General features: G+C 38.2%; 3 protein-coding genes across 5 annotated transcripts in view; 2 read left to right on the top strand and 1 right to left on the bottom strand.

Annotated features, from left to right (window-relative positions):
- Positions 1-15,088, top strand: part of LOC135105563 (mitogen-activated protein kinase 14-like) — a 39,419-nt gene extending 24,331 nt beyond the window's left edge. The window contains exons 4-10 of one of the 3 annotated variants that reach the window (XM_064013790.1): positions 5,391-5,532; positions 6,251-6,413; positions 8,156-8,227; positions 12,076-12,155; positions 12,760-12,838; positions 13,023-13,196; positions 13,513-15,088. In XM_064013790.1, coding sequence (XP_063869860.1) covers positions 5,391-5,532; positions 6,251-6,413; positions 8,156-8,227; positions 12,076-12,155; positions 12,760-12,838; positions 13,023-13,196; positions 13,513-13,601 — 799 coding nt within the window. In that variant the 3' untranslated portion in view covers positions 13,602-15,088. Of the gene's footprint in view, positions 1-5,390; positions 5,533-6,250; positions 6,414-8,155; positions 8,228-9,783; positions 9,864-11,080; positions 11,161-12,075; positions 12,156-12,759; positions 12,839-13,022; positions 13,197-13,512 lie in introns of all 3 variants that reach the window. The other 2 variants (XM_064013791.1, XM_064013792.1) reach the window with 2 other exon arrangements.
- Positions 15,089-18,361: 3,273 nt separating this feature from the next.
- LOC135106085 (uncharacterized) overlaps positions 18,362-20,000 on the bottom strand; it is a 2,568-nt gene continuing 929 nt past the window's right edge. Inside the window, exons 2-5 of the mRNA XM_064014924.1 lie at positions 19,874-19,919; positions 19,310-19,412; positions 19,056-19,089; positions 18,362-18,769 (exon numbers count right to left, since the gene is read on the bottom strand). Of these exons, the coding sequence (XP_063870994.1) occupies positions 18,362-18,769; positions 19,056-19,089; positions 19,310-19,389 (522 nt within the window). The 5' untranslated portion in view covers positions 19,390-19,412; positions 19,874-19,919. The remainder of the gene's footprint in view (positions 18,770-19,055; positions 19,090-19,309; positions 19,413-19,873; positions 19,920-20,000) is intronic.
- The window catches only part of LOC135105560 (uncharacterized), a 30,710-nt gene continuing 30,127 nt past the window's right edge, over positions 19,418-20,000 (top strand). The window contains exon 1 of the mRNA XM_064013777.1: positions 19,418-19,457. Coding sequence (XP_063869847.1) covers positions 19,433-19,457 — 25 coding nt within the window. The 5' untranslated portion in view covers positions 19,418-19,432. The remainder of the gene's footprint in view (positions 19,458-20,000) is intronic.

The following is a 20,000-nucleotide window of genomic DNA, read 5'->3' as shown; positions in this document are numbered from 1 at the left end:
TCTCTACTTGTTTACTTAAATCAGTTCCTATTTTTCGGTTTTCATTGATTTTTCTTTCTCCTCTTTCTGTTCTTTACCTCATTCCTTCTCGTCTTTCTCCCCCCCCCTCTCTCTCCTTCCCCGCCTAGCTGACTATTTTGCCTCCGTTTTCTCTCCTTGATTGCTGTTGTTACCTGCTGCCCACCTGTTCACTTACGTCATCGTTTTAGCTTATTTTGTTACCTTAGTTTTCTCTTTTCTTTTCTCCCTCGTCCTTATCGGTATTCTGTTGGTTATCTTATCTCTTCCCCTTTGCTCTTTTGTTCTGCTGTTTGTTTGTGTGATGTCTTCCTTTCTGGGTCCTTAGAAATAATTTCCCTACAATGTATTTCATATTTTTTTTTTTTTTTTTTTGTTCTTATTCATATTCGTCTTAGTTGTTTTGGTGTTGGTGATAATAGCCTATTGTTGTACTGTTCGTTGGCATTATGTTTTCCGTTTCGTGTTTAAATTTTCCCTTATTTACTCTCTTATTCCTCAAAAGTATTATAAAACCTTTCGGTTATAATACTTTTCCTCCTATTTTTTTTTTTCCGACTTTCTCAGTGTCTTTGCTTCAGATTAGTGAGGTTAACAGAGCGGCAGACGAGCGAGGAAACCAGAGACCAGATGGATTGATTGAGTTTGATTTGAGGGCGCCGCGACCACCGGATCATATGACACTGCAGCCGAGATGAGACGAGACTAGAGAGAGAGAGAGAGAGAGAGAGAGAGAGAGAGAGAGAGAGAGAGAGAGGAGAGAGAGAGAGATGAGAGAGAGAGAGAGAGAGAGAGAGAGAGAGAGAGAGAATATGCATACATCCATATTGCATGGATAGTGCATCCACCTATCCATCCTCGCATACATGCATACATATTTACATACATACATACATACATACATACATACATACATACATACATATAAATTCACCGAGTTAAGGAAGAAATCAATCCATGTGAAGAAAAAATATCTGAAAAGTTTAAAAATCAGCTTCCATGGGAATTATTGAGAGAGAGAGAGAGAGAGAGAGAGAGAGAGAGAGAGAGAGAGAGAGAGAGAGAGAGAGAGAGAGAGCTTTCTTTCGATACTTTAATTTAATCAGGCTCATTAATTAGTACCTAAAAAATACGTATAAGAAAAATCATTAAAACTCCTACATAATACTGCCAGAGAGAGAGAGAGAGAGAGAGAGAGAGAGAGAGAGATGAGAGAGAGAGAGAGAGAGAGAGAGAGAGAGAGAGCTATAGGAGAAAGCTGCGAGAGTTCTTTGTGGTGTGGTGGACTGGCTGGCGATGTCTGATGGCGATGGTCGATACTGGTAATGGCAGTGACGGTGGTGGTGGTGGTGGTGGTGGTGGTGCTCCCTATTCTTGTATTTCCTTGCGTGGGTGAGAGGCGTGACTTTCATGTTTGGTAGAGGGGTTGGAGGAGGAGGAGGAGGAGGAGAATGGTATGGAAGTTTGCTCCTTATTTCGCTTCACCTCAGTACTTATTTTTACTTTACCTTACTTGTTCAACTGCTGTAGCTTGTGTGCTGGGTGTGTACAGTACCAAAATATGTGTGTGTGTGTGTGTGTGTGTGTGTGTGTGTGTGTGTGTGTGTGTGTGTGTGTGTGTGTGTGTGTGTGTGTGTGTGTGTGTGTCATGCATTCACTCAGTCAGTCAGTCATGGTACATTCATCAAACCTTCACACACACACTATGTACCTTAACCTTCACATGACTACCTCCGTACATACACCCTCATCAACTCCCTCACTCATTCCTATAGGTAACATTAGCAAGCGACCACCATCCATCTACCCTCCTACTTCTTTATACACAAACCCGACACCCGTGTACTCGTGTATTCTCCTCGACACCTACGGACGTTTTCTCCAACCTTAACCCCTTTCTTATGTCATTCAAGTAGGGAAGGAATAATCCGACACGCCTTGCTGACAACACTGCTGCCGCCACAGACTTGCTTAGGCTTCCCTGTACACTGCCACCGCCCCCACCTCTCGACACCAGCCAGGAAAGGATATTTTAGTGTGGGTTGGACAAAGATTAAACTCAACTTGTTCCCTATGTTTGCTGCAGCCACCGCCCACATCCCGCTTGATCTGTGTGATTTGTGGATCTTCTTTTCTTTTCTTTTCCTTATCTTGCGTATGTTGTCTCTGTTGTGTTTTTTCTTTTTTTTCTGTTTTGTTTTGTTTCCTTCTACGTGTGTGTGTGTGTGTGTGTGTGTGTGTGTTGTTCGTTTGTTGCAGCCACCGCCCATCTGTCTTGTTCTTTTTTTTTATTTGCTTTTTTTTTTACGTATCTTGTTTCTTTGCGTATGTGTCACCCCGTCTGTCTGAACTCTTCCTAAGCCTTCCTCTTCTTGTTTGCTTCTGTACGTACACTGCTCCCACTTCACATCTCTCTATCTCCCTTTTCTCATATTTTCCTTAGCCCTCTTAATTCTGAGTTTACCGAGACATAACTGCCTGAAAGAATGTTATTATTACGAATAGTGTTTGTTATTTAGTACGTTGCTCCCACCTCCCATCTCTCTATATTCATTTTGTCCCATTTCCCTTATTCTTTTATATTCTAAGTTTACCTAGATGGAGCTTTCCTGGAGAATGTCATTAGTACAAGTAGTGTTTGTTATTAATACGAGTGTTCTTGTCCGTCATTCGCGTCCGGTGTGTGTAGAAGGGAGGGAGGCTTTACGTGTGGTAATTACTGGTTTGTCCCTCGGTTGGCCTTGTAACACTGACCTAGCTAGCAGCGGGGCAACCAGGCAGGCCATACAGGTGCTGAGGGAGAGAGGCAGAGACGGAGAGAGAGGGATGGGGGGGAGGGTCTCAAGGAAGGAGGACAGGAAGGAGAGTGGCTTGTTGTTATGCTCTGATAAATGCACCTAGTAACCTGTCCTTGTGGCGTGATGTGTTAGGGAAGGATTAGACTCGTGTGTCCTGGCTGGTGTGGTTACTGTAGTTCATCATCATTGTCAGAATTATCATTATAACATGTCGTTTTTGTCGTCGTTTTTGTCAATCACTGGAGCCTTTAGTGCAAGTCATGTGTACAGGAGTTATAAATATTGGTAATCACGCGCGTATCACCTGCATGTTTTCGTTTTATTCAATGTATCGTCAGAAAAGGATGTACAGATTTGGAGTGTAATTAAGAAAGTGATATTTGGACAGTTATAAAAAAAAAAAATGTGGTAGCCAGAATGTTAGTTTTATGTATTAAGAGTTAAAGAATCACTTGTAGTAAATTAAACTGTGTGTGTTTCTGGGCTGCCTCTCACGTCTGTTAAGAATTATTTGTTTATATTGGCGCCACAACAGCAGTGACATGGCTCCAGAAGCATGACATTATTTGCTGCCGCCAGCACCACCACCACCAGCACCACCACCACCACCACCACCACTACTACTACTACTGCTTCTACGACTACTACTTCTACCACCATTACTTTAACTTTACTATAACTACTACTACTACTACTACTACTACTACTACTACTACTACTACTACTACTACTACTACTACTACTACTACTGCCGTTACTTTAACTACTACACCTCAACAACACGTTCGTTCAGACAGCACAGAAAACAGGACACAATCAAGAGGTCATCCCGCTGGCAGGTGCGCAGAAGCTTAATCCGTCTTGGTCTTTGTGTCAGTGATGAATGTGAGGCAGGTGGTGGGAAGATTTGCCGTCGTCATCATCATCATCATCATCATCCGTGCAATCGCTTATCCTCTTGTGTGCTGTCGATCTTTTAAAATCCTCGCACGATGTAATCAGAACACTTTAATGCTCTCGCTTTTGGAGACTCGTGGCTTAACTGAACTAAACCGGATGATTCAAGGTTGACCTACGTAAATGTTTAATGCTCTCCTCCTCCTCCTCCTCCTCCTCGTAATCGTCGTCGTCGTCTTTTGCCCCAGCATCATCGTATTAGTCTGACACAATTAAAATCCTACGTCTTAATTTTGTACCCAATTGAATATCTGGCGTGACAGTATTGCGATGGGGACAGTGGCTTTCTCTCTCTCTCTCTCTCTCTCTCTCTCTCTCTCTCTCTCTCTCTCTCTCTCTCTCTCTCTCTCTCTCTCTCTCTCTCTCTCTCTCTCTCTCTCTCTCTCTCTCTCTCTCTCTCTCTCTCTCTCTCTCTCTCTCTCTCTCTCTCTCTCTCTCTCTCTCTCTCTCTCTCTCCATAATGCCACGCTTTCCATTCACGTGGTTGAGAACACTATCATATATCACTCGGCCACGACAGAATGAGAAGTGATAAGCTACAATACACAGTCCTTTTGTTTGGCAGTTTAGGAGGGATTGCTGCAAGGGGGGTTTTTATGTGCCATTGAGCAAGATGAGGAAGTGGGTAAGTGTTGGCTCTGAGGTGCATGAGCAGGTATATTTGGTGTGCACTCCTATGTTTGAACCAAGGAAAGCTTGAGTTAATGAAGTACTGCAGTCAAGGTTTGTGGTTGTGTTGGCAGTTTGACTTAGTGACATGATGCAGAGAAATAGTGATAATAAGTGATATCTTAAAAGAATAAAGATGAAGATATTGGTAACAACAACATCAACAGTGATAATAAAGAGAAGATTGACAAATTCAGAATAAAAGATACTGATTTTGGTAATATAATCATAAGGAGAAGAAAAGGTAGAAGAATGATGGTGTAATTTAAATGAAGGGGTTAGGTAATCTGTAGGTGCATGTTAAGGTGTCCTCTCACAAGATGGACTCTCCCCTCATTGGGTGTGGTATGGAAGCAACAACACTGAGATGGTAGTAAGCATGAAGACTTAATATACTCACAGCATTGGATTATTGCCATCATTCATTACATGCTAGCAATAATGAATTCCTCCTTTCTTACAGTTTAATTAGATACCCCTATGCTGGCATTTAAAAGACTTCATGTTTTATAAAGTCAACATAATCTTGTACATTATATACTTGGTGTTTTCCTGACTTTCAGTTGGCCAGGCTCTTCCATTGTCTTTCATTTATTTAGATAGGTTAAGTTAATGTTGAAATAAGATGATAATATCCTCAAAGCATTATTAGGTATGACTTCTGATGTATTTAGGGACTGATATGCTTCATTGCCCGCCTTTCCATTGGATTGTATATTTGCCCTTCCTTTCATTATTCTTTGGCTGGTATCTACTATTCTGGACAATTGCTGTAAAGATGTCAGTAACCTGTAGATGGTAAAGCAAGGCAGATTAGTAGATGGACAGTTGAGAGAAGTTTTGCTGGGGCTTCCTGGAATAGACTGCAATGAGTGGAGGAGAACTAATGATGTTTATGATTGCAGCAAAGATGTGTGCAGGTGACATGATGTGTTGTTTTACTTGCAGGTATCTGGTGACACCTCTTATGGGAGCTGACCTCAACAATATAGTCAAGACCCAGAAGTTGACTGATGACCATGTACAGTTCCTCATCTACCAGGTGTTACGAGGGCTCAAGTACATCCACTCTGCTGGCATCATCCACAGGGTAAACCACCAGCCATCTTCCAAACCACTCCATCTCACACACCTACCACACAGCCTGACCTTCATCTTTTCCTCCCACTTTATTTCACACTCACTCATGTACTTCCACTCCATAGCCTTACCCTTCTCTGTTCCTTCCACACCACTTAACACACTTACCACACAGTCTCATCCTTCTTCAAATCCGCTTCATATTCCTACACCCTAGCCACTTCCCTCACATCCTTATCCTTCCTCCTCCCTGATGACTTCTGCATATGATTTTATAGACAAACAGGTCTAGATATATGTTTTTGTTGTGTAATCTTGTGCAATCATTCTACATCATATTCCTCAGTTACATGACTGCTCCCCTTACTGCATATCTACTGTCCATTCATTTGTTATCACTGGATCCTCTAAGGGAATTACATAATCAAAACTTTGTCTTTTCAATGCAGGTATTCTTTAAAAAAAAAGAAAAATCATGATTCCTGTTCTTCTTATCATATATATTTTACTTATCTATTTTTTTTATCTGTCTTCTGTTAACTAGGTAATGTTGATAGACACTGAATAAATGTATAGATTACTCTCAAACATAAATCAAAGCAGATAATGAGCAAACTATTCTGTACTGCAGTTATTTATGCTTATATGGTGAATTCAATTGATGAATTTCATTGTATATTTTTAGTTTTGCACATTTAAACTGACTCTCCTTCCATTTCATGCTACAGGACCTCAAGCCCAGCAATATTGCAGTCAATGAAGACTGTGAGCTGAAGATTCTAGATTTTGGACTGGCCCGGCCCACAGAGTCAGAAATGACAGGTTATGTTGCCACAAGATGGTACAGAGCACCAGAAATTATGCTCAACTGGATGCACTATAATCAGACTGGTGAGTGAAGAGGCGTGTCAGTATGATGTATTCCTGAAACAGCCAGTGTGAGGGGAGAATCTTAACCTTGAGAGGCTAAATATTTTCTTTTTTTAGTAGACTTCCCCAAATAGCATGAGACACAAAAAGCTGTAAGTCAGCATTCTCCTCGCCAGACACTGTCAGGACACCCAAGTAAATAGTCTGCATTGTGTCACTGGCACAGTTGGCTGAGCTACCAACATTTGTGATGGGCTGCTTGAGCTCTCAAAAGTTCCTTAAATAAATACACACACACACACACACACACACACACACACACACACACACACACACACACACACACACACACACACACACACACACACACACACACACACACACACACACACACTCTTCTTGTCACACTTTGATCAGTTGGCTGTCAGAACTTTTGCTGGGAGTAAACACTTCAAAATTTCTCCTTGCTAGAGAATTGTATCAGGGGTGCAGGACTTAGAAATTTTAATGAGAATGTATTCCACTTCAAGGGCACCACTTGCAAACTAGATATTAGGACATTTTCTTTTCTTCTCAGTCATGATAATTTAGTATTAGAATTTCACAATGACATTGCCTGTTTATACATTTAAACCTGTATATGGCATGCACTGATGAGATTCATATTGATTTATAATAAGTCATTTATTTATAATAGCTATTGTATATATTCATTTGTGGTTGAGTCTGTAATTAGCAAGTAGTAATCTGTGAAGAGAAAAGAGTAGATTATTTCAGTTCCTTAAGTTTTTTCATACAAGGTTGTGTAGAGGTGAAAGTACAGGTTATTCTAAATAAAAAATGTTCTTTGCACATGCATTTTGATGCTTTGTTTAGCAACAGATGCAATGCCTGGGCCAGGCAGGCAACCATGGTGGAGAAACACTTTGTCCACATACTCCACATTACTGTGTGTGGCATTGGTGGTAGTTTTTCCTCCCAAAATTATGCAATATAAACTAAATGTATTCAATTTCACTGTCTCAGCGTGAAACTGCAAGTGACTGGTTAGCAATCGGCTGATTTAATGCTAATTTTGATCCTTCCCTGTCCCTGTCCAGGAAGGCTTGGTGCCATGTTGCAAATTTTTTTATTTGCCATTAACTACAGTCATACCATTGTTGTATAATGTTTATCGGTAAATCACCTGTCTGTCAATACCACTCATCTCGTTATGGGATACTGAAATGCTCCAAACTCGTAGAAATCATGTTTAAATCATTCACAGTTTCACCATTGGACATCCTGCATCTACACATCCCACCATGGATGCCTGCCCTGCTGTTGTGAATCTGTTGCCTGGCCACACTTGAATCTCATAACATAAACATAAACAACACCTCAAAATGCATATATGCATAGAACATTTTCCACTCAGCATAACATGTACTTTCTCCTGTAGCAGTATCCACAGAAACTCACGTTACACCATGTATATCTTTAATATTGATAGTGTCTCCTAGAATGTGAGAACATATTTCTCTTGAATTTTATAAATGATCTTAACTGGGAATCAGCATTATTCAGAATATCTTGGTTTATAATCCAGTATTCACACACTCATGTCTTATCAGTCCTCTCCAAAAACTACATCAGGCAGTGTAAACAATGCCAAGTGAGTGTACTGACATGGTTAAAAGCAGAGTAGCTCTATACTACTTTAGAGAGAGAGAGAGAGAGAGAGAGAGAGAGAGAGAGAGAGAGTAAATGTGCTCATCTTGCAGTGGACATCTGGTCTGTGGGATGCATCATGGCAGAGCTGCTCACAGGGCGAACACTCTTCCCAGGTGCTGACCGTATCCTTTTTGTATGCCACATGAATTGTCACTAGTGTGTTACTGGTCAGGTCCTCAGCCTCATCCTAATCTACCACTTTATGCCTCAGCCTTAAGCCGAAGCCTTTATCTCTCATTCCCTTAGGTTGCTTTCCTTTCATTGTGCCATTCTTTTTTCCTTGCTGTCAATATGCCATTTCCCATGCTAGCTGTTGTAAATGATGCCAATTTTGCACAATGAGTGATTGTGCTCTCATGAAGTGTTGAACATTTTAATTGTTATTAGTCCTGGAGATTTGACTTTGGGCTACAATAATGACCTACTTAGGAAAGTTATCTCTTGGCCTGTTGTAGTTTTTCCAAAATTTTAAGGAGTTGCTTTTAAAAGGTTGTTTTGTAATTAGTATATATTGTATATAGATTGTATTATCTTAAGTGTGTTGAGGATCCTTTGTCTTGAAATTTCTTGAGTGACAATTATTTTTGCATTATCTGTTGCTTTTCAGAGAAATGTGTTGAAATTATAATATGATATATATATATATATATATATATATATATATATATATATATATATATATATATATATATATATATATATATATATATATATATATATATATATATATATATATATTATTTATTTTATTTATTTATTTTTTCATATATATTTCATCTAGAAAATTGCATATTATTTCATATACTTTTTATTCCTAGCATATGCCCCATGATGCATCCACATCTTCCATTGCAATCAGCATGCACAAGCCCCTCACCTTGAAAGTGTACTATTTGCACCCTTCTTATTCTGACTATACCCCAAACAATCCTCTTGCCTGGCATGACACCTGCACTTGCTGTGATTGATGACTTACATCTGTTGTGGTGGTGCAGTCTGTGAACCCAACTGCCAGCCACCACCCTGATGCAGCATGGCATCCCTCTAGGAGACCAAAGGAGAAATTTCATTGTGGATGTTATTGACAGCTCAAGTATTTTGACTGCCAGAAGCATTGGTTCTTTTGTATTGAATTCAAGATTGTTTGTTCAATATTTTACAAGCATTTTTTTTTTTTCATCCTTTCTTAGATATAATATCTTTTCAGGGGTAGGGAAAATACTTTGTGCTCTCAATTTTGTAACATTTCTTTGTGAAATCATGTTGCTCGGTTGTGACTGAGTCATACAAGGCTGTGTGGATCAAGTTTATTGTGAGTACTGTGGAAAAGTTGGCAAAGTTAATTTTTGTACAAAGGAAGCTGTGTACATTTATGAACCTATCCGCACATTCCGCACAGTGTACCTAATCTGTCGTGTGTGTGCGTGTGTGTGTGTGTGTGTGTGTGTGTGTGTGTGTGTGTGTGTGTGTGTGTGTGTGTGTGTGTGTGTGTGTGTGTGTGTGTGTGTGTGTGTGTGTGTGTGTGTGCGCGCGCACACATGCTCGTGCACACACGTGTTTTAATGATCTGTCTTTTTGTTCTTTGTTTGCCTGTGTTTGCGTGTTTGTTTGTCCTGTGTTTGTTGATCTACATAAGTCCTCGCATGTTGTTGTTGTTTGGCCCTTAGTGGAGACTTAGATATTCAGCAGCTCAATCTTATCATGGAACTGCTTGGAACGCCTCCTCAGGAGTACCTCAACCGCATCACTTCTGAGTCGGTAAGTTGCGTTCAAATTCCCTCCCTCCCCTCCAACATACTGTCTCTCTGTTCCTCCCTCCCACCTTTAAGAAAATGGGAAAAAACATCAGCACTTCCACAGTCCTGTCTCTCAATGCAGCTTCTTAGTAAGCGTCTGTGTCTCCCAGTAACTCTGTTGTCTGTGTTTTTCTGTGGCCTTGGAAAATGTTTGTCTGTACGAGGAGCATGTCAGAATGGGTGAGCTCTTGGTTAACTCAACTAACAACTTTTTATTCCTTGGTTGTCTTTCCAATGATAATGTTGAGATGGATAAGTAAATGGTATTTTTCTGTCTCATGTCTCTGTGTAGTGTAATTATGTCTAGGAATATGTATTGCTTTTGAGAAAGTTACCAGTTCTCAGCCAGCAGTGAGGAAGAAGGACTTGCCATCAGTGAGGGTAGGTTTGTTGTTGTTTTCTTGTATCACAGGAATCCACACTTACTAGCCAGCTTTTAATATTATTGATTTTTTTTTTTATTTATTTTTTTTACTTATGTATTTTTTTTATATTTATCCATAATCAATGAAAAAATGTTTATGTTGATGTAGAAATGGGTATTAATTGTTTCTCCAATAAAATGTATTGTGGCTTTTAAGTGGATCCCTAACAGGCACTAATGCTGATTCAGGTATGTAAACTGTAGAAACCCTGTATATAGTGTTTACTGGGGAGTTTGCTTAAGACATTTAATATATTTAATATCTGTAAACTTGAGTTGACCTGGTTGAGGTTAACATGTTCTATGGTGCTGGTATATGGTTATTTGAAGAGAAGAAGCCTTGTTCAAATATTAATATACAATGTGCACATGTTTGCAATAATTGTGGTGTTTTGATGGTGTGACATTATTTTTCATTGTATATGGCTGGTGGAATGGCTAATGCAGTAAATATGGTGCCTGGTTACTATGTAGAAATATATGGTGTTAAATATTAATTGCTAAGGTTCACTTGCACAAATAATTCAGCTCTTCATCATGTCTGTTACCTCTTCATGTCCTTCTGGTGCAGTGTAAACATTTCCAAGATAATGGTGGTGGAGTTTTGTTCTGTAGCTGGTATTTCTGAATTTATGCATGTATTTTTTTTCTTTTTGTCTTTTCCTGTGTTGCTCCAAAGCTTCTGGAGGCATGAATTTGTAAATTTTCTGTTGGCCAACCTGATTGTTAGGTTTTCCCTTAGCCCTCTTTATCAGACATAGATCAGCTCAACAAGATCATGAAGCTGGTGGGGACGCCCAGGCAGGATCTTGTTGATAAGCTCTCCAGCGATGAGGTTAGTTGCCCACTTGACAAGGCACACCTATGACCACCACCCCAACCACCCTCCTTTGCCTTCCACACACACACCATGTTGTAGCTTACATGTCAGTTAATCCAGTTAATTTTCACTGTATCACTCACTATCTATATGAATTAATACATATAGCTGTAATAAGATTGAACTTTAAACAGAATAGGTGCCTTAGTTGCACTCACAGCTAATACAAGGTGAGTCAGGATGGAAGCAGCAGGTAGGTAATTTATGTCCCTGTGTGTGGTTTTTGTTGTAGGTGTGCCATTGTCCACCCAGCTGCATTTGTTTCTATGCCTGTGTTTTTTCTCTTTCATATAGGCAGCTGCTTTTGCTGATTTGAGAATATTAAAATGCATTAGTTGTTTCCTAAAATGTCTCTTAAATTTACAGCATTTTATCACTTCTCTGCATGTGAATATTCTCTATTGTACTCAGAAGATTGCATGGCCTGCAAGGCTTGAGTTTCTTGTTGCATAAATGGCCTGCCTGCTCAATGCTGCATTCTGTCTGGTGTCCCATAACAGCTTCCATTCTAGTGTCACTTCATGCAGCTTTATTTTTACACATAGATAAAATAATATAGCATTATGTTTTATGTATATATTTATTAGAATATAAGTTTATACATTTACGTTTGGGAAATGTTTTGTCCTGATTAATATTGGCTCTGTTTCTACTTAATAGATTAAACAGCTCTTTATGTGAACTTTAGGTGTGTTGGGAATTTTAGTACTTTTTTTTTTGTTTATCTTTATAACACTAATTTATTCGTAGGCAAAACTGTCGTGAAACTGAAAATGTATATTAGATTAATTGAATTTGCTTCATGTTGACTTAATCTCTGTGGTGCTGGACTCTAACCTGCGTTGTAGCTGCCTTAACCCAACGTCCCAGATATTGACCAACTAACGCGCATCCTGGTGCTGGCTGGAACCCCAGATGAGGAAACCTTGGCTAAGATCACCAGTGATGAGGTAACACTGCCTGGCCAGTGTATAGGTTCTCCACAAGTATTCTGGGCTAAAAATGGCTCTGTAGAGATTAATAAATCTTCATTTTTACATGTAGATACTAGGTAACTAATTACAAATATCTTACCCATAGAATATAAATATAATGTATCTTGAGGTATTCAGTATTATTTATGCCTCTCAGTATATACAGTGAACACGTCACTTCACTTGGCCAGGAAAAGGCTACAAACATTAAATTCATGATTCATAATTTATTTGATATTATGTTTCACAAGGATTGAATGAGTAGAATGATATTGTTTCAATAGTTCTCTTTTGAGGCTTTCTGTGTTCCATAAATTTGCACAAATGCTTTCTGATTATGAGTTTTTGTGTGGTGATAATTATAGTGCTTTTATGCCTGTGCCTTTTAAAACATGAATATGTTGACTTCAAACTTTTTTCTTTGTATTCTGTACTTAGTAGTTCTTGTAAGATTTATTGTTTATTGCAGGACATTCTGTACTGATTTTCCTCTTTTGTTCTGTAGTTTAATTCAGTCCAAATGGCAGATTTGTAACATTTTCTTCATTTATCTGAATAGTAATGGTAATTATATTTTCAGGCAAGGAATTATATTCGTTCCCTTCCACACATGAGGAAAAAGGATTTCAGACAAGTGTTCAGAGGAGCTAATCCCCTTGGTGAGTGGCTGGCATGGTGGTGTTTATGTATCCATTGTCAGAAATATTTCAAGGAATACATCAAAAGAAAAGTTCCACTTGATGTGTTTTTACTTACTTTGGTCAATACAAAAGCTTTTGCTGGTCTTAGAATATACTATAAAATTTAGAAGGAACATAGTCTGCTAGCCTTGTCTTCTTCCAGCGGTGGACTTGTTGGAGAAAATGCTGGAGCTGGACAGTGAGCGGAGAATAACAGCAGTGCAAGCGCTGGCCCATCCCTACTTAGCCCAGTATGCTGATCCATCAGATGAGCCAGACAGTGAGCCATATGATCAGAGCTTTGAGGACATGGAGCTCCCTACTGAAAAATGGAAAGGTGAGCAAAACCTTTGAAGAGAGAAGCAGACTTGGTAATAATATGGCTGCTTGCTATGATAGAAAACTTCTTTGACTTACATATTGTTAAGAATAAACTGGGCTAATAGATCTTCAAGGCATATTTTCATGATATCATCAACAAATAAGACTATCTGAATGCTTGAAAGTGCATTGTTATATTCATGATCACACACTGCTTTTATTAATATTGATTTTGAATATATCCTGGATTCTTAGAATAGCCTAAGTGAAGTAATTCTGAACTTTAGTAATTATTAGATAAACATTAAAGACTATAAATACTTGTTTCACAGAGCTTGTGTATGAGGAAGTTATCAACTTCCAACCCAAGCCAACAGTTATTGCTGAGGAAGTGGAAAAGGCTCAGGCAGCTGGAAAATGAACCTTCTTTGGTTGTGACTCTTATGTTGCTCCTCATATGGAGCTCTCTTGTTGCCATATAAGGTCCAGTTCACACCATGCCCCTGTAAGGTTCATCCAAACCTTCTCAAGGCCCTGAGGTCACCAGTGGTGCCCTCCTGTGTTCCTATCAGGAGTGTGAGGTGTTGTGTGACAGATGTAATAGAGAGAATTTTATCTGAATGTGTGAATGTTTATGTATTGCAAAGGTGGCATGTTTATTTTCAGACAAGGAAGGCAGTTACATCTTTTTTTTGTATAGTCAAGGGAATTAAAGTAATAAATAATAGAATGTCTTGGTAGCTGAAATATACTTATATTTCTCAGTCTCATAAGAAGTAATAGTAGTAGTAGTAGTAGTAGTAGTAGTAGTAGTAGTAGTAGCAGTAGTAGTAGTAGTAGTAGTAGTAGTAGTAGTAGTAGTAGTACTTGTAATAATATTAGTAATAATTGTTACACAAAAAATAAACTTCCATATCAAAATGCTATGCACATAGGAGTGTGGTATTTGCTTGTAGAGAAATGGCTCCTTAAGTTATAACAATCTCCAATACTGCCAAGTACTTATTAAGTTGTGCAAAAATCGAGTTCATCAGTGATGCCAATCTTGTGCCTGACTTGCTGCCTTGTGGCTCAGAATCACAATTTTTTTTTAAATTTCACCAGAAGCCAATAGTTGCCGATCACTGCCTTGTCTCGTGCATCACAGCTATGAACATATTTTTTGTTGAATATTAGATTAGAAATGGGTTATGTATGTTTACTTAAAAAGCTGTATCATACTCATTTTTTAGCATAATGTCAGAAATGTAAAGAAAACGTGTTGTAAATTTTTAATCTAAGTTAACTTCCGTAGCTGTGCTCTCCACCTCTCCACCAGCCAAGGAGAGGTACTAGTATACATAGTGCAATGTAGGGAGGTTGATGATAGATATGTACTGTAGTGCAATTTAGGGAGGTTGATTGACAGGTTTGGAGGAAGAGGTGGTGCTGACTGCCATGAAGCAGCAAGAGAGCCATCACAGCAGTACAGGGCAGGGACACAGATCTTGCACCTGCTGCTGTACTCAGCCTATAATACTGGTGTTAGACTATGACTGCGGCATTATTTCACTGAACTTTAATACCAGGTTGGAGCCTTATCTAGTTTTATCACACTAACTTCAGCATGTCAGATGTGCTGGAATTTACTTACATTTCTGAGGGCTGTCTCTCTATCATTTGTAGCCTGCTACAGGACATTTTCTACTTAAAGGGACAAGACCTGTATTAGCTAGAAAATTATGATTGTCTTAAGAGGCAAAACTAGGACTGTATATAAACTAACAAGGATTCTGCAGAATTTATTAACTTCACTTAATAATTCAATATTAACATTGACTTAGAAAACTTTAATAACTTCAATCAAGCCTGTGTATTATGCCCAAAATTATATGAAGGAATAAAGTCTGATTTTAAAGAATAACAAAATGAATATTAATTACATATGTTTTAGCTTTAAGAATAATGAGACTTGGGAATTTGGAATGCATGTTTCATATTTCCGTAAAGAATTTATGTGTTCCTATAAAAAAAGAAACAGAAGTACTCTGTTCTTTCATTATTTAAATTCCCCCCAATTTTTTTTTTTTTTTTTTTAGGGGGATGCAATTCTAATATCCATCAAAATATGTCCATTGTGACTCCACATGTCCAGCCCAGTGGTTCTTTCCTTTCTGGAAGGTTTCTTCCAGAATGGCTATCAATTACTCCACCACATTCTTGATAATGTCTTCTTGGTTTTCAAAACAAGATCCTTTCAGTCGCACGAAAGCTTGGAGAACATTCAGAAGTCACAAAGATCTATGTCTGAAAAATAGGCAGCCTGGCAGACTTGAGGAATTTTGTGCTTAGCTAAGAAATTTTGGATCAGGTACAGAAAATGGCCTGCCATGTGTATAACTTGCACATATCTTATTTAGTGTGCTGAACTACATCACAAAACTACAGATAACCTCTTCATAACATTTCTTAACAATTTGGCTACCTGATATGTATTCATCAATGAAAAACATTTTAGTACTGTAATCAGAAAAAAAAGCCAGCATTAGATTGACTTAGATCTTCACTTATCCTGTTTTTTTTTTTCTCTTTTTTTTTTATCTGAAGATGCTGGAAACTTCCACTGTTACAACTGAATCTTGGCTTTTATGTTGTATCCATACTACAGTGTTTATGGAATCAGCACACTGCAGTCTCCAGCATATCCTTCATGACTTCCTTAAATTAAGGCTGTTGGTGCTCACTTAAAAGCAGCTTGTTGCACAAGTTTTGCTGCTTTGCATAATTAAATCAAAATCATTCATTATATGATGTGCTAAATTATCACTGATCTGAATCTAATTAACAATAACTTTTTAAGATACTGTAGTCAGCTAATTGTCTTCCATGATCAAATTGCTCACTTGGTCAATATCATGAATTTTAGCTTACTGACATCTTATCACAATGCTGGTTAGTGTCCACTGAGGTTTGGTCTTTTTAAACCAGTGAAACCATTTTAAAGTCTGTGCAACCTCCCATAGTATTGGTGATGAAGGTCTGCCAAATCATACAAATTGTTTCACCTGAATATCAAAGTATTCAACAAAACTATGTGAAGGAACTTTTCACTGCCTTCGTACATAAAGTGAAAATATGACAAACACATGTTGCATGATCACACATTGGCTACCTGACAGTGACAGATTCTTCAAGTGAGGATGGAAAAACACCATGTACACACAGTAAGGCTTCCTGTCACACTTTGCATCTCTTTCCTTTTGGCTCCATCTGATTTGCAAGAAAAATATAATTGATACCTTTTACAGTAATAGACCTTGTTTGATCTGACTTTATGAACTAAATATCCACTGTCCATTAGTTGTGTGATATAAGGAGCTGCATGCACTTTAGAGGAGGAAGGATGTTTGGTTGTATTACTGAATTCTGATCTTTAATATACATATAGTAATGGGTCTTGCATTGCTGAAACACCACTAAATCTAGACAGGCTTGTATTATCATGGGTTTGTGGCTGTCTTTACTAGATCATTTGTCTCACACATTTTTAGCTTGAGGTGATATTACTTGATGAACGAAGTGGGGTGATGATCATGACATAAATAAAACACTTATAATAAATCATATACTTTACATAATATCCAAGCTTGCTATGGTGGAAAAGTAATTTTAAACATGTAAACATAATGTTAATCAAACAATCTAGATTTGCCAAAGGTTGTGCATGTGTGACAACCAGAAGCTGCCAGAACTATTTGTTGCTTCTGCCTTACTCAAAATTGTAAATTCCTGTTTTTCACAATGAGTTATGGTATTTGTTTCTGTTTTGTATAGTTTATTTTCCTCAGTTTATTTCAAATGAAATGTTTACATCTTTATCACTAATTGCTATTGATATAACTATGGCATAAATCCCCATTATCTAAGCTTGCTGTGGTTTCAGTCATTCCAAAATGTTTCCTAGGTATCCTCTTGTGAGGCAGTCAGCTTCTACCTTGTAACACCCTATCATGGCAATTGTCTTTAAGCAAAAACTTATGGATAGATCTTCAGTCAGAGTTATTGTGTTTCATGATTTCACATCTTTGCACTTGCTTAAATGCTGAAGAGTTTCTGATTTGTTCTGGTTTCATTCTACCTATTTCTCAGTGGCAGGTCAGGTGTTGTGGGATTCAACAAGCTCCTCTGTAACCAGTGGTATGTGGGATCTTGGTGTTACAGAGCAGCATGTCTAATCCAAACAAATATAAATCTTTTGCACATGTTATCTACAGTAGCATGCTGGATATGCAGGTGTCTTATGTTATGAATACTGACCATAGTGTGATGAGTTTGCTTCATATGATTTTGGTCCCTTTACAGGGAACATGTATGAATGGTTTTTGAAGCTTTCTTTTTTTTTTTTCTAGGTTGAAAAAAAAATCAAAGTATATAAACTATTATGTGTGTATATGCAGTTTATATATTTTGGAAATATTTTGCCTTCTCAAGATTTTGATTAGAGGAGGTGTCATCTTAATTTTTTATCTATTTGATAAAAGAAGCTGTCTTCCCCATCACTTTTTGGTGCATTTCTTGTGCTCTAATAACACATACCAGTTTGATTTCTATGAATGGATTTTTGCATGTGTACTTATATATGTTATATGTGTGCACTACAATGCTGAAGGCAAAGGGAGGGAGTGTGGCCATTGCTGCTGTCAAGATAGAAAAATAGCATTTTCATTCATCATTCATTCATTCTTTTATTTTTTTGAAGTTGTCACATGCACATTTCTTGTGATTTCCTGTCACTTACTTTCCTTGTTTAGTGCAGGAAGCAAGTTCGGATTCATGAATGGTGGACGGATTGTTACTTTCTATAGAATCATTAACCAATCCAAGGCTCATGACCTCTTGGCAACTTCAGTATGTCTGTCCCTCTGCATGGACATGCATCATGTTTAATATTTATATTTATTTATACAATGTTTTAATTTAATTTATATTCCAGATTCCTTCCCTTTAAGAATAACTTTTAGAGTTTCTTCACATTTTCTCACTCAGTTTATATGTTTGCTTCCTCTTTCATCCTTGTAGGTGACAGGAAGAAAAGGCACCTACGAAACAGTTATCATTTGTACCGCTTTTGCTCTGTACTATTTCTAAAAAAAAATAAATTAGTACTCATTAACATTTTAAGAACACAGAGTAATGGATCCCTTATGGGGCCACAGTGTTAGCATAACCTATAAAAGAGCAGATGAGACAGGTGTCTCCAAACAGCCCAATAGCTCCAGACAGCAGCGTGCCGGCAATGAACATGATCCCTAGTGCAAGGCCAACATAGAGTGACCCGTCCATAGCCAGCTCCACAGTCTTGGAGAACCAACCCAGATTATCATACGGTATTGGTGCAATGTCCCCCTTATGGAGTTGTGAACCACTGAAGCCATTATTGCGGATGTTGTTGCTATTCTCTGTTAGCTGTGTTAAATCTGTCGAGTGGAGGTTGTCTCCTTGAAGTTCTTCAGAGGATATAAAGTTTATTGCTTCACTGGTGTCGGCCTCAAGAGTGTAGTCAGATGTGGTTTGTCTTTTCTCCCTGTGGTGCTGAAGGTTGTTCACCATCTGTAAGTTGAAGAAGTCGAGTTTATATACCTGCAACATAAGTAAATAATTTGGGTTTTGAAAATGTTCATTTACTTACACCATATCAATGTATGAATTCAGCAAACTATATTCTAATATTGTTTACTGTACTGAAATCCATGGAATTGAGCTACAAGTTTCCTCAGTGGTTGGTGGTAATCATTGCTTTCATATTCAGGTATACTGCATCAGGTTACTGTTATTAGTTAGTTTTAGATAAGACTGGATTACGAAAAAAAGTATAAATTTTATAGACGAAACTTACCCTAGTTGGGAAACTCAGAGGTTCTGCTTCATACCTAGTGAAATAACTACAAATTATTATTATTATTATTATTATTATTATTATTATTATTATTATTATTATTATTATTATTATTATTATGGTCACTCGTCACCACCACCATCATCATCATCATCATCATCATCATCATCATCATCACCAATATTATCATCATCATTATTATTAGAAATTATCAAAGACGTGCTAGGCCGGCAGGTGCGTCAGGCGATGCTCACTTGAAGAGAGTGGCGGCAAGCGGCGTCACCCTGAGAAGCGCTGCTTGGTCCTCCGCCTCGCCGCAGCTGAGGGCCACCATCACCACGCTTATCACTGGAAGTACTGGCAGAGGTGTTCTCGTTATGGTTTTCAGAAGTGAAGCAAAAGGTATGGCATATTTTAGTCAAGACTCTCTCTCTCTCTCTCTCTCTCTCTCTCTCTCTCTCTCTCTCTCTCTCTCTCTCTCTCTCTCTCTCTCTCTCTGCCATGCTATGATTGACTTATTTTTTACATCAGATTTCCATTTCATATGATAGTTTCTCGCAAACCAACGACTCTTCCCATGCCGTCACTTCTCGCCTCACAAAGTCAGTGCTCGTGCATGACCGCCCTCCAGCTCTCATGTCGCACCACCCAGTGACCTCTGCTGGCTGACGCTTCTCCTTCCCTTCCTATCAGCTTGAGAATGACCCATAGAAAGCAAACTTTTGGATTTAAAGTTACTATTTTTAAGAATGATGTGATTCCTGATGGTAAATGTATAGAAAATATTTTTGAAATTAAGTAGATAAAACTTCCCTTACCATTACATCACGCCGATTATTACTGCGGTTTGGACAGTTCTCGCACCTGAAAGTGGCAGCTTATATATATATATATATATATATATATATATGAAAATTGCAAACCTAGAAATGAAAAGTTTACTGA

The sequence above is a fragment of the Scylla paramamosain genome, chromosome 12, assembly GCF_035594125.1.
Source record: "Scylla paramamosain isolate STU-SP2022 chromosome 12, ASM3559412v1, whole genome shotgun sequence".
Taxonomy (NCBI): Eukaryota; Metazoa; Arthropoda; class Malacostraca; order Decapoda; family Portunidae; genus Scylla; species Scylla paramamosain.
This window is presented reverse-complemented; position numbering and strand designations above follow the sequence as displayed.